The sequence below is a fragment of the Pseudomyrmex gracilis genome, unplaced genomic scaffold, assembly GCF_002006095.1.
Source record: "Pseudomyrmex gracilis isolate BER0280 unplaced genomic scaffold, ASM200609v1 scaffold_69, whole genome shotgun sequence".
NCBI classification, from domain to species: Eukaryota; Metazoa; Arthropoda; class Insecta; order Hymenoptera; family Formicidae; genus Pseudomyrmex; species Pseudomyrmex gracilis.
In genome coordinates, this window is record NW_018020653.1 from 607,028 (window position 1) to 620,487 (window position 13,460).

Here is a 13,460-nt window from a genome sequence, read left to right on the forward strand (position 1 = left end):
AATTCGCCGATGTCTGTAGTTTTTAGTATACTAAACTTTAATAACAAACATGTACATATATAATACTTTCTTCAATATTTTCTATTTTCTTTATATATTTATATACAGAGCAAAAGTTTATATAAAATATCAAAATATCTCAACATTTCGCAGATAATTTAACTTTTACTCTGACATCTTTTACAATTCGGTTTACGTTTTCGTAACGATTTCGATAAAAATTAGAAATAACAAATTTTGACTTGTAACGTCTCAATATGTCGACAGCAAACAAGAAAGTATCAGATATCTTTACAATTATACTGTATATATGCCGTGTGTGTATGTAAATTAGTCCAAAGTAATTAAAGTGTCCATTTCTATCATGTGTTTCTTACACGAACAATTTCCTAAAAAGTTTTCTTCTTACATCATATAACTAAACAAATTGTGAGGCTTCTTTACGCAAAGTACATTTTTGAATTACGCTACTTGCTGCCCTAAATGACGTTATTAAAATTAGTTAAATAGTATTGAATAATTTCTTGTGCATTTAAATAGATCATATTCTTCTAAAAGAAGAAAATCCAAGTCAAGTTTATTATGCTAAAAATATACAATAGAACATAGTGGCTTTATAAATATTAAACCAAACAAACAATCTTTTGACATTTATTCACTAGTAAGTATTAAAGTTATGCAACTGTAATAAATAACTCGTTACATTTAAATCAAAGTTGACTCAATTTACATGTGTGTTTATTAAAAAAGGAATGTTTTTAAATATTTATTATTAATCTATATATATCGAGTATAAATGGATCGACTACTATAAACAACAAATATTCAAGAAGATTATTAGACTCATATATTAAAAAAAATCTTTTTTATATCTAAAATAAAATTGAATGAATTAACACACAAATGGTCAGTCGCATTGAATTAAAAGTTTTGTGAGAGAGGAAGAGCGCAAATATTAAGAATTAATCAATGTTTTCTTTATATCTAACTTTATATCTAACTACTAATAAATCATTCATGTGTAAACTACTTAATAATTTTTCTTTCTAATGTATAACAATAAGAAAAATTATATTTATTATAACTATTTTGTGTGTGTGTGTGTGTGTGTTTGTGTGTGTGCACGCGTGCGAGAAAATGCATTTCTCTCAGTCTTAACAACAATCTTAGTAAAGTCATTCCAATTATCGCTTTATATACTGGTATAATATTGTTACTTATAAAAAAAAGTTTTAACGTAAAGAAACGTTGATCGTAGAGTAACAAATATGCGTGTCTTCATGTTCGTGTCTTTAATATATATTATATTGCATATGTAATTGATTTACGAAAGAAGATAGTTAATGATAGATAGATAAATAGACAGAGATAGAGAGAAAAACAGAGACAAAGATAAAGAGAGAAAGAAAGAGAGAAAGACACCGATAAACACCAAATATCTAATAATAAAAGAAAACTTTTTTCGGTAATTCTATGTTAAACGAAATAACGCGCTTGTATGCTTCAAGTTTATATATAATGTATATATATATATATAGGATAGATGTACCTAAATTGGACCTGCGCTTAAATTGAACCTATGTCTTAAAATATAAACAAACTTCAAAAAAAAACTTAAATCACAATTGCTTCTCATAACGTAGTATGATAACGTAGTATGAAATCTTCAGAATTAGTTTGTTACCATATAAATGTTCAAATAATGGTCCAATTTAGGCATAACACATTCTTGTAAGTCATGTTTAACACAAGTAAAAAAATTAATTTTTTTACTATATGTTATTTAAAACAATCTTATGTCATATAAAACATAATCTTATGTTTTTTTTCAAAACAATTATCATATTTTACAATCTAATTCAATAATATATATTTTAAATTTTCAGGATTTATAGAGCGAAAACTCCTCAAATGGTCCAATATAGGCACATTTCCTCTACATCATTAAAAATAATGATATTGGTGTATGTACAAGCAAATTTTGTACTGTGCGCATATCGCGTGTGTGCGTGCCCATGCGCTCACGCAAATATTCACACATACACATGATATATTGCACGATATTATCATATAATCTCTATACAGAAAAATCGATTTTTTTCTGTATGACAAGTTTTCAGAAATGTTCCTAAACATGTTCTATATCAATTAGTAAGCTACTTTCTTTCTACACATCGTTGTCATTTTTTCTACAATCTATTATCTTTGGGAAAAAATATACAATGTGTCACATTTCTATCTGATCACATCTGAGGACAAGCTTATTTACTAATTCGGAATCTCTCTTCGACCAATTTTCTGGGATTATATTTTACCTTTCCCACACAGATTATATTTTACCTTTTCCCACAACGTCCATGTGACGTCTAATAAACAATTAAAAGAGTTTTACATAGAATGTTGTTCCGTGTGGGATTAGTCACAACTAAGGAAAAGTGAAGCTTTTCGCATAAATAGAGCTTATGACAATTAGAATAAAATAAATAAAATCTACCTACACCTATGTATTGTATATTCCTTGTTTACTGTTCTCATGATTCTATTTATTCATGCAAAGATAATTAATGTTTAGAAAGGAAAGAGACTGCAAAAAGTGACGTACTCTTAAATTGAAGACAACAATTCTTATACCTATAAATTATAACTCCGATTAATGTCATAAATTTTGCGTATCAATTTCATTATATATTTCATTAATAAAGATTTTAATTTCTTTTATAAATCTATTCGAATATTCTCTCTGAAGATGGTAGATTTTAATTTTTGAAAACTATATGTACAATCCTCAAAAATGTAAATAGCATCTATAATTTTATATAAACACCTATGTATTCAGATACAGATACATAAATTTATTTTAGTAAATCTTATTATGGTTAAACGATTTTCAAACGATAAAAGCTATAGAATATAATGCGCTAAAAAAAAAAAATTAAAAAAAGTGCAAAACGTGCATAATTTAACATAGCAGTGTAAGAGCTTTATTATCGATGGAAATAAACGCAATACCACAACATTTTATATTAAAATATATGCTTTTTCTCTAAACTAATAAAACTACATGTCATATCATCCGCGAGAAAAATAGATTTTAGGTATGTCCTTGTACAAGCTTTTTATATATTAAATAAAACATTAAAAAACGAAACTATCAATATTTGAGGTGTCGTTCAAAAAATTAAATTTATCTTATTTATGATTTATATTGGTATTTGAATGTGGAAAAAATATTATTGCAATTTTATTTTGACACGCTAATAAAATGAGCTCGATGAGTTAAATCTCATTATTTTTAGAATTTCTTATACGTGATTTATATCGAGAATAATTAATTTATATATATTTATGTATATATATCTAAATGAAATAGTAAATAATTTTTATCTTATAATTCTTGAAGCATTTCGGCTAATTGTTAGCGTTTTATTTAATTAGACATAAGGACAATTGTTGAGTGTACATACTCGCTTTTTCAAGTGTATCTTTTTTAATTTCTGTATTTCTTTTTTCAAATTATGATTTTATTTATTATTAAATAAATAGTATTTATTTTATTTATTATTGTTATTTTATTTTCAAATTATGATTTTACCGATATATAATCTAAAAAAAACCTGGACTAACTCTAAACCTGCTCTCAGTAAAAAAAATTTATCGCAACTATTAGTTTACACGACATCGACCTATATGAAGATAGCAACAATTATTGCAACACTTAAATTACAGTAATAGCAGTGCGCCGATAATCAGCCACTTATTTATATAGTGTGTGAAATAATTGATTAATAAAGTTCTTTTTTTTTTACCTCTCTGTACATTGTAATTTCCGATCTCGTAGTCGTTTTATGTTACATATACATAGTTCAATCACAAATCATCAATCTCGTGTGAGATGATAACGCAGCACATACGTAGGCTGGTTATTTTAAATTAACACTTAATAGCTGGCCTCGTGTCCAGCGAGAATATACAAATCCGCTCCTTCCGATTCAGTCAGTGTACCACTGTGAACTAGATGACTCTCCAACATCACAACCCTATATTCGTTAGCAATGTTTTAATTATTCTTCATTGAATATAAATAAAAAACTTCAAATTTTGGACAAATATCAGATACATACTTATCCGAGCCAAGAACTCTATAAGTCCTGCTTGGATCACTAATTTCTTGTGTAACCTCGCCATTTTTGAAACTTCTACCTTGCATACCGTGCTTATGGAATGCAAGCACACTATCTGGTAGACAAACTGGAAAGAAACAACATTTTTATTTATCTAAGATTTTGCTGTGGCTTACACATGCATGACGCAATTCGCACTTACTGATAGACTCGATTTGAAAATTAAAATTCAGCTCTGACAGCTGTTTTTTACTGATACGAGGTTTTCCTTGTAAAGTCACCATTTTTACTACATCTGTAAAATGCAAATATTTGTTGTATAGTGTCGTGCTCAGTATAAGTCGTACTTACTGCTAATTTATTATCCATTATAACACTCACTATCGTAACAAACGAGTATTGCGTCTTTTTCGAATTGCGTTACGTTAATAACGTTTAAATTCTCTCTTCTTGGAATCACAGTCGCTGCAAAAACATATAAACAGATAAACAGATTCTTATGTTTACATTCTGCAGGACAAGTAACTTATTATCAGGCAAACGTAAGCACACACATACAGATATAATATAATGATACCTGAGCCATCTATATCTTCTAATTCATCACTGTGGAACCAACTCGCTCCCGAATTCATATTAATTAAGTCAAGTTTTAATTTATTTTGTTGGTATGGCTGTTTAACTGACACACATACCATTGGATATTCCATCTCAGGCGTGATAATCATTTTAAAAACATTCAGAGGTGATGGCAAAGTGCACTCAAAATGTTTTAAAAGCATAAATTTATTTAATGGATCATACCATTGCATTAGGAATATACCTGCCGGCATTGCACCGCATAGATATTTATACCTACGTTAAATAATAATAAATTAGAAATATCATACCTTTGTTTATATAAAGTTTTTTCTTTAACAAATTAAAAGATGCTAAATTAAATAAATATTAAATGTCAACTTACCCATTATATGGGTTTCTTGCAACACAACACTTGGTACATCCTTTCGTGTCCGGCACTTTCGTAGTAAGAGCAAATTTTCTTGGAACTAATCTCTCTGGTATTTTGTTCATATGCAATGAAAACCTATGAGTCTGTTTACTTAACATCGCTAATAAGTCATGCCTATATAATTGAGGCGTTTTTCCTACGGTATGTATGATTTTCAATATTAAAAGAGTATAAATTAATCGATCAGCATAAATAATAATAAAAGAATAACTTACCGGAAAGAGACATAAGAACATCCTTGATAACGTACATCCAGATAGTACGTCTTGGATATAACTGGTCTATCGCAGTTTCGTGGAGTTCGTTTAGATTCAAATTATAAATCCCTTCTTCAGCTGCAATCAGCAAGTGCTGATCTCTTGTGTCTGGATGGATCCAGCTCGCAGTACAGTGTATCCTTAGTGGACAACCGTTGAATACCTATAATGTAATAAAAAAAAAAAAAAAAATAACAAATAAATCTTTAGTAACAGAGTTTAGAAATCAATAAAGCAATAAGATTTCAACACAATAGTGTTTAGTAAACCAACACAGAATGTAAACTAACTTTTGAAAAACATGCTCCCATGTGCACTTTCGGCGTAGGAGGCAATCCGTTACTTATAGGTCTTGGTGGCGTGTGTCTTTTACGATCCCTTCTCCTTGGAGGTACGGGCGGCGTGTCTGACAATAAGTCGGGACTCATATTTTCTCTATTTCGTTCAGTTGATACCTCATTGTCACCTAAAAAAATAATGAAAGAAATGTTATAAAGTTATAACTACAATAGGCAAATATATTTGCTGAGTAAATTCTAGATTTATAATATACGTTTTTGCTAACATACCATTCGATTGTGCGGATTCATCCCTCGGACCGCTATCTGATAATGATCGTTGTCGTTGCCCATTCACAGTTGTTAAAGACTGTGAACTATTGACTAAACCATATAATTCGTCTACAGAGCTATGACGTCTAGGACTTGCTTGAGACCCTGCGCATAAAAATATTCTTCACATTACTATTTCTATATGTGGATTTAAAGAAAACAATGTGCAAACTACAAACGTGAGAATTTAACACGTTGAATGCCATGAGAGTCACCGATGACCGGCACCCAACTAGTTTTGTAAGGGTCATCAGTGACCGGCGACATCGGAATTGATAGAAGCACTTAAATCAAGTAAATATTACGTATTCCCCTATGTCGTGAGGGTCACCGGTGACTCTTTATTCTTCTGAAGGATGAAACTTGTTAACAATAACAGCATTCTGATACTACTGTCATATACCAAATAGAAATTTTATTTCAGCGTTTAAGACATGAAAAATTCGTCCGGCATTCAATGTGTTCAAAAACCTTACGTGCAATATAAATTTACATACCAGATACATTATAATATGGACAATGGACTTCGCAATCACTCGAAGACTCCCCAAGTGGAAGAGTAGCTCTAAACAAACAAATTATTTAAAACGTTAAGATAAACATTGATGTACGAGAGTTTTCTCCAAATGTGATTGAAAAGGAAAAACATTAATACTGATAATAAAGAACGATAACAAAGACGAATAAACAATAAAATAAACAATAAAATAAACAATAAAATAAACAATAAAATAAACACAACAATTACGAATTTTTACTTTTTACATATATTCATATCTGAGAGGAATTTCGTATATTTTTCGAAATGTAAACAACAACATTTAAATGTTTAAATATTAACACTAAAAATTGTAATGTTAAAAAAGTTAGAAATATTAAAAAGCATATTTCTAGCAAGTTTTAGTATTGTGATGTCAAAACAATTGTTATATAATCTAGAAGAAAATGTTAAATTATTGGTACATACGTAGCCGGTTCTTAGTATAATAACTAATAATAAGCACTCTATGTGGATCTAATATAGTGCCAGTTGAATAAATTATAGGCAGAAACAGATACATCAATTTTAATATATTCCCCGATATATAAAGTTTTTTTTCGGTTTGAAATATTGTCTCTAAACCCAAACCAATCCTTAGGTTGAATTAAGATTATGAATGCGAATCTTAGTAAATTTCTTAATAAGCACCTATTTGTAGTAAAAATAAATAAAAACATTTTTATGATAATATATTAACTAAAATGTGTCATTTGAAAATAAAATCGTTTATTATAATTTATTATCTACTTACTGCAGGGAATATAGCTGGTCGCAATGCCCATCAACCACTGACATTGCATTCCCCCTGCACATATAAAAACTACTATGATCACATATACTATACATTATTATAAACTCATTTTCTTGGTGGTTTTTATACATTGTACAACATATTTTACAATTTTATAAAATCATGTGTGTTTCTTTGTACATACATATATATTATGTAAATCGTAATAAACTATCATAATAAACTAAACGTAACGATCAACTGACTAATACTGTTTCTGCTTTTCAAGTAAATATTACTATCTCAAAAATGAATGTATGATTATTTAATAGTGTAGTTTTTTAATATATTCTTTAAAATATTAACACAGTCAACTCCAAAAGTCTGATATACATTCGTTTGATCTGAGATGAAAACTTAATATTATTAAGTTATTATTATTTATTTATTTATTTATTTTGTAATTTCGAGATACTAACTATATGTAGACTTTTTGACTGGTACGATAAATTATATTGTTTAATATTAACGTTTATATTTTTATATTATCTTTTATTATTTTATTGTGTGATCTGAAGAAGTAAAACCACATTCCCGAAATTATATTTGGAATCTTCCATGTGCTAACACTGTTTATATGCTATGATAAAGACCATGAAGTTCAAAAACTTCTATACTTACATACATACATATACACATAGGGTGTCCTATAATTACCATCCAATATTTTCAGAATAATCTTTAGAATATTCTGAGACAAAAAAGTTTAAAGCGTCTCAAAGTCAAAAGTCAAGTTCTAAAAAATCTGAAAAATATTAGACAGTAATTGTGAGACACCTTTTATGTAAAATAAACATTTTCTCTATATCTATAGAATAAATACACAAACTTCGTTCATCAGCGCGTTGCTAGAAGAATATCTCAAAAACAATTTTGAAATATCAAACTTAACATGCAACAGTTGACATGAAATGCACATAACAAAACAAAAGCACAATAATCTAAATGATGTTGTTAAATATATGTTATTGCAAATTACACGATAAAAAGCTATTAATAAAGTGTTACATGATCGAAATTGCGTTGTATTATGCACTTTTAGTCACCTTATTTGGATGTTTCTTCTCTCTTCTAAATATGTTTGTTAAGTATATTTAGTGAAACTAGCTTCTTCAAAACATGTTTCATTTAAAAATTATGTAGGTTTATTTTTTATTCATTTGAAGACATAAATTGAAAATTATTTGAAGTAATTGTGTAGTAGCACGTAAATCTCAAAAGATTGATAAAAGAAACTTTATAGGATTGATTAAAATGAAATATTTAAAAACAAATATACAGTAATCTTTTCTCTCAAATTATGTTAATTTTTGCAAAATTAGAAAGCAAACTATCAAAGAAACATAAGCAATTAAATAATAAATTAACAGTTTATAGTGAGAGAGTAATTTACATAAGAGAAATATTAAAAGATATAAGTGCAAGATGCGAGGTGCAAGGGAAAAGGGTTACCTGCCAATACCTTAGCAACAACTCCTCATCAATGTACTGCAATAGACTCCTGTTGGGAGAAATTACTAGAATTACAAACTGATCCGAAAAATTAAAAATATATAAAAGGAATAAATAATAAAAAGATAGATAATTTAAGGTAATTAACTAAAAACAAATGCGGCAGTAGGGATTAATATAGTGACACAGGACATATATATATATAAAATTTTATAGCCGAACATGTGTGTTATATATGTTGAAAATTTCTCATTTTCATACACATAATACACAAAATGTTTTATTAGAAAGTTTTTCTATTAATTTATAAAACTTATGAAATTTTCACACAATTTTCTATCCTACATTTAATAATTTTAGAACACAAACTGGTAAACTATTAAGAAAAACTATATATATAGCATTTAAACATGTATGTGGGTGTGTCTGTGTGTATATAAAGCTATGCTTATATATTAATGTAAAATATGTTGTATAATCAAAAACTGTTTATTTTAATAAATGCATATCAACATCTTTCAATTTTGCTAGAAACCATGCAGTATTATAAAAACAGCTATCATACTTATTGCTCACCATGCAAAATAACGATAGAGTTATATATATATATGTACATTAGACTCCCCCCCCCCCCCCATGTCTGTAGAAAACATCTTGTATATATACATTATTAGTTTTTTCTTGTATATATACATTATTAGTTTTCTTGGTTAAATATGAATTGGGAACGTTATCTTTAGATATTTTTTATCTCTCGATTGAATCTATTTTTTTAAGAAAAATTATTGCATGCATAAGTTTATTATTTTATAGGTTTTATGTGTTATTAGAGTTATATTATTTTAATATTATGAAAGATTATTGTTATATCTCATCCGGCAACGAATATTTCAAACATTTTACAAGAGTAAAAACAAGAAAGAAAATAATATATGTAACATGTTTCTCTCATTGAAGATTAATGTACACTCAAAATAAAATTGTCTTTTTCATTCCAGATCACACACCAAGGAGTAATATTTATTTTACCTTAAAGTCATACGAAATATTTCTGTACCAGTTTTCCTACGATGTTTCGATATAATACTTGTCTTAAGGTTTGCGTCAAGTGTACTGATACAAAAATAAGTAAATCTTACTACTATACAATATGCGTATTATACAGACTGTTCAAAAGTTTCTTGCATTTGGGGTGCAAGTCGATGCAAAATGGATGCAAGATAGATGTATCCCAAATGAGGAACTTTTCGAACATTCTGTATATAATGTAATGAGAGAAAACAATATAAAACAATTATATGAGAATAAGAGATATCAAGATTTATATATACATATATTAGTCAATAAACCGTAAAAATTGTTGGGAAAACACTAACATGTAAATGGCCGCAACTGCATTTCCGAATAAGACACATATTGAGAGTTTTGACGTAAGTCTGATTAACACACATGTTTTTCTCGTTTGTTTTTTATAATAAATCATAATGCAAAAAACATAAAGCACACATGCCATATGCAATTTACTTTTACTATCAGCCAATAATGAGATGCTGATGATTCTTTACACAGTATATTACATTTTTTATTTAGCAGTTTAAAGATGATATATTACTCATGATTCTTAAAAAAACAATAAAAATGTATATGAAGCAAAAAGAAAAGAAAACGATGGAGGGAAAGAAAGAGAGGGGAGAGACAGAGGAAAAAGAGAGAGTGTGAACATATGATACAATTATATCAGATGAATATGACATGATAGAAAATTCTAGATTTGTCTCTATGACATCGCGATAACATTTGATAAAACAAATTTAAAATACGAAAACTTACTTTTCCTGGACATCCTCGAACACAGAACCAATCCCGCAGTCTGGATGAACATCACAATTATGTACAGCCTACATGTATAATATGCAAATTAAGTCTAATTCATTACTATAATTTGTGGTTTTTGTTTAATTACTACAATTGTTATATCAAAACAAAAAAAAAACACTTATGCAATTATAATCTCTTTATATCATCATGTTTACGTTAATTCATTAAATAAACAGTATTACGTCTTTAAAAACAAATTAAGTATTTGTGACTCACTTTGACATTATTCATGATATCCATGATATCCCATGCAGGATTAGTATCCATGGATGGCGATATAGAATCTCCGTGTAACATTTCTCCATCAATATTGATTTGATCTGCAAGATAAATTATATTATCGCGGTTAATGTTGTAATATAAGACTTGTAGCTCATATTTTGTTAAAATTCTTTAATTGAATATTAATAAATTTACTTTATTATAGTGCTTACCATCACTATCTAGTTGCGATATAGGGCTCTTTGGCCTAGATTTTGCAGTATGACGTGAAGCTATTCTTTGTGGAACATTGGGTACTGCTCCATCTTCATCAGCTTCTAGATCAGCAAACATATGGCTGGGATTTGATACTTTTTGCAATAACTCTAACGCCAGCCTTTTACTCATCTCTCCTTGGAAAAATGCGTGCTATAATTCCAAATAAATTTTATAGATTAACGATCATTGATTTTGCAAATGTATTTGTTCATTACAAATTGCATCACTTGATAGATATAAAATAAAAGTAACCTGAAGCAATTTTTCCGCTGTCGGTCGTTTTTTGGGATTTTTTGTAAGAGCGACTTTAACAAAATTATGGAACATTGGACTCCATTTGTCACGATCTTTTAATGTTGGTGGTTTAAAACCTGATTTTGACATGAGAAATAGAGCACGCATCGGATGTAGATCGAACATTGGCGGCTGTAATTCTGCCAATTCTATTGCAGTTATTCCACATGCCCAAATGTCACATAACTGATTATAACCACCTTTTCTTTCGACAGCTGCCACCTATACATAGCAAGATATCAATTAGGCTTGATATAAAATTATAATGCACTGTGTTAATATTATTAAAAAATGCAGAAGTACTTCAGGAGCCATCCAGTAAGGAGTGCCAATAAAACTTTTTCTTTTGTTAATGGTTGCAGTAATTTGTGCCGACACACCGAAATCTGCTAATTTTACATCACCTGCTTCAGTCAATAATATATTGGCACCCTTAATATCACGATGCATTTTACCCATGCTATGTAAATAGGCTAGACCTGTAAGGGTCTCTCGACACATATATGATATCTGTATTTCTGATAATGGTCCAGTTACTGAAAGTATATTAACAAAACTTAAGAGTTATGCAGCTGTTTTGTAATTGAAAAAAGAAAACTAAGAACATTAATATCATGCTGACAATTTGTAATACCAATAAGCATTAATTTAAAATACATTTGTAAAAGTCATAAATCTTCAAGTAAGGTTTTCATGTAAAATTTAAATATTTGAATCATTTTAAACTATTTTATTTCTCAAAAATTCAATTATTCTTATGTAACATACAAAATAATTTTAACATATCTAAACTATGATAAAGAACATTGTGTAAATATGAAGTAACAATTTTATATACATACTGTGATATATATCTTGTAATGATCCACCTCCACAATATTCCATACATATCCATAATTTATCTCTTCTCAAGTAACTACCATAATATGCAATAATATTTGGATGTCTGCAGTCCTTCATCATTAAAATTTCCTGTTGAATGATTGCAAAGTCATCACCTAAAAGATACACAAATATCTCATAAATAAACAATTCTGCTACATAATTCACTGCAACAGAACTTTAATCAAGTTAAATATTTTTATTTTAGAACACACAAATGTATTAATTTTTTTTTTAATGTTTAAAACATTTTTACAACTCCGTACATTTTTATCTATTATATTTTATGTATCAAATAAATAAAAAATTATATAAATATTCTACAAAGAAAATAATTGTAAAATAATAATGAAATAAAGTAAGCGATAATAATAAAACAATTATACAGTTTCAATCGTGAACATTGCTTACCTGGCTCTAACTTGATAACCTTTATTGCTGCGAGATCATTCATGGACAGTCGTTTAGCCTGTAAAGAGGAAATATACGATAATCAATTCGTTATCGTCAAAGAATTTAAAAATAATTAAAATCCATAAAAAAGATACAGACCTTGTAAACATCACCGTAGGTCCCACTGCCTATTCTCTGGATAAGTTCGTATTCATCCTGAGGGTTTCTACGACTTATGTCACTGGACAGCGCATTCGCGTTCACCGAGGCCATTACGAATTGAAAAATAAAAAATAGAAAGAAAGAGGAATACTTGAAATCTTGCGGATATGTACGTCTAACCGCCGTGAATCAATGCGCGTAAACTTGCAGCAGCGTCCGAATAACGTACCGGGAACATATCCAAACATATCTGTCGAGATGTCACCCCAACTGTCGAAACGTCGCCATTGTCCACCATTATTCACCGCACTGACCATAGACATCTACAATATCAGAGAGAAGACTGAGAGCTGACTTGGACATCATAGCGCACGGACCGACATGGTCGTTCGTGGACATAGTTACGTAGTTGCCAATGTCCACCACCTGTGGACATAGCGCTGGTGTAAAAAATACAAACGGAAAAGTCATTATGGTTCTGGGGCCGTTCTCTTTGGGTGCGTTCAGACAACTCAACAGTTGCATAACGGTTGAGAGATAATCACTTCTGATTGGATCATACTTTTGGAACCGCAGCAGATTTTGAA

At 29.0% G+C, this 13,460-nt stretch overlaps 1 protein-coding gene across 6 annotated transcripts; it reads right to left on the reverse strand.

Annotated features, from left to right (window-relative positions):
- Nucleotides 1–3,550: 3,550 nt before the first annotated feature.
- Nucleotides 3,551–13,181, reverse strand: LOC109854568 (mitogen-activated protein kinase kinase kinase kinase 5). Of its 6 annotated transcripts, XM_020427780.1 has the most exons (21): nucleotides 12,871–13,181; nucleotides 12,730–12,787; nucleotides 12,279–12,434; nucleotides 11,740–11,972; nucleotides 11,395–11,658; nucleotides 11,097–11,292; nucleotides 10,879–10,982; nucleotides 10,615–10,682; nucleotides 9,814–9,897; nucleotides 8,795–8,833; nucleotides 7,294–7,347; nucleotides 6,499–6,566; nucleotides 5,960–6,106; nucleotides 5,681–5,856; nucleotides 5,349–5,553; nucleotides 5,086–5,269; nucleotides 4,699–4,976; nucleotides 4,503–4,586; nucleotides 4,324–4,416; nucleotides 4,122–4,248; nucleotides 3,551–4,037 (listed from the first exon to the last, which is right to left on the reverse strand). In XM_020427780.1, the coding sequence occupies exons 1-21, from the start codon at nucleotides 12,982–12,984 to the stop codon at nucleotides 3,938–3,940; spliced, it is 2,832 nt and encodes a 943-aa protein (XP_020283369.1). In that variant the 5' UTR covers nucleotides 12,985–13,181; the 3' UTR covers nucleotides 3,551–3,937. The 6 variants fall into 6 exon arrangements, with proteins under 6 accessions (XP_020283369.1, XP_020283370.1, XP_020283371.1 ...); XM_020427781.1 differs by lacking the exon at nucleotides 7,294–7,347; XM_020427782.1 differs by lacking the exon at nucleotides 9,814–9,897 and having other exon boundaries at nucleotides 3,552–4,037.
- Between the last annotated feature and the right edge of the window lie 279 nt (nucleotides 13,182–13,460).

Coding starts and splice junctions, on each gene's coding strand:
- LOC109854568 (XM_020427780.1), bottom strand. CDS start 12,984: ATGGCCTCGGTGAACGCGAATGCGCTGTCCAGTGACATAAGTCGTAGA. Junction 11,659..11,739: donor CTTACTGGATGGCTCCTGAA/GTACTTCTGCAT, acceptor TGCTATGTATAG/GTGGCAGCTGTCGAAAGAAA. Junction 8,834..9,813: donor ATATTTCGTATGACTTTAAG/GTAAAATAAATA, acceptor TTCTCCCAACAG/GAGTCTATTGCAGTACATTG.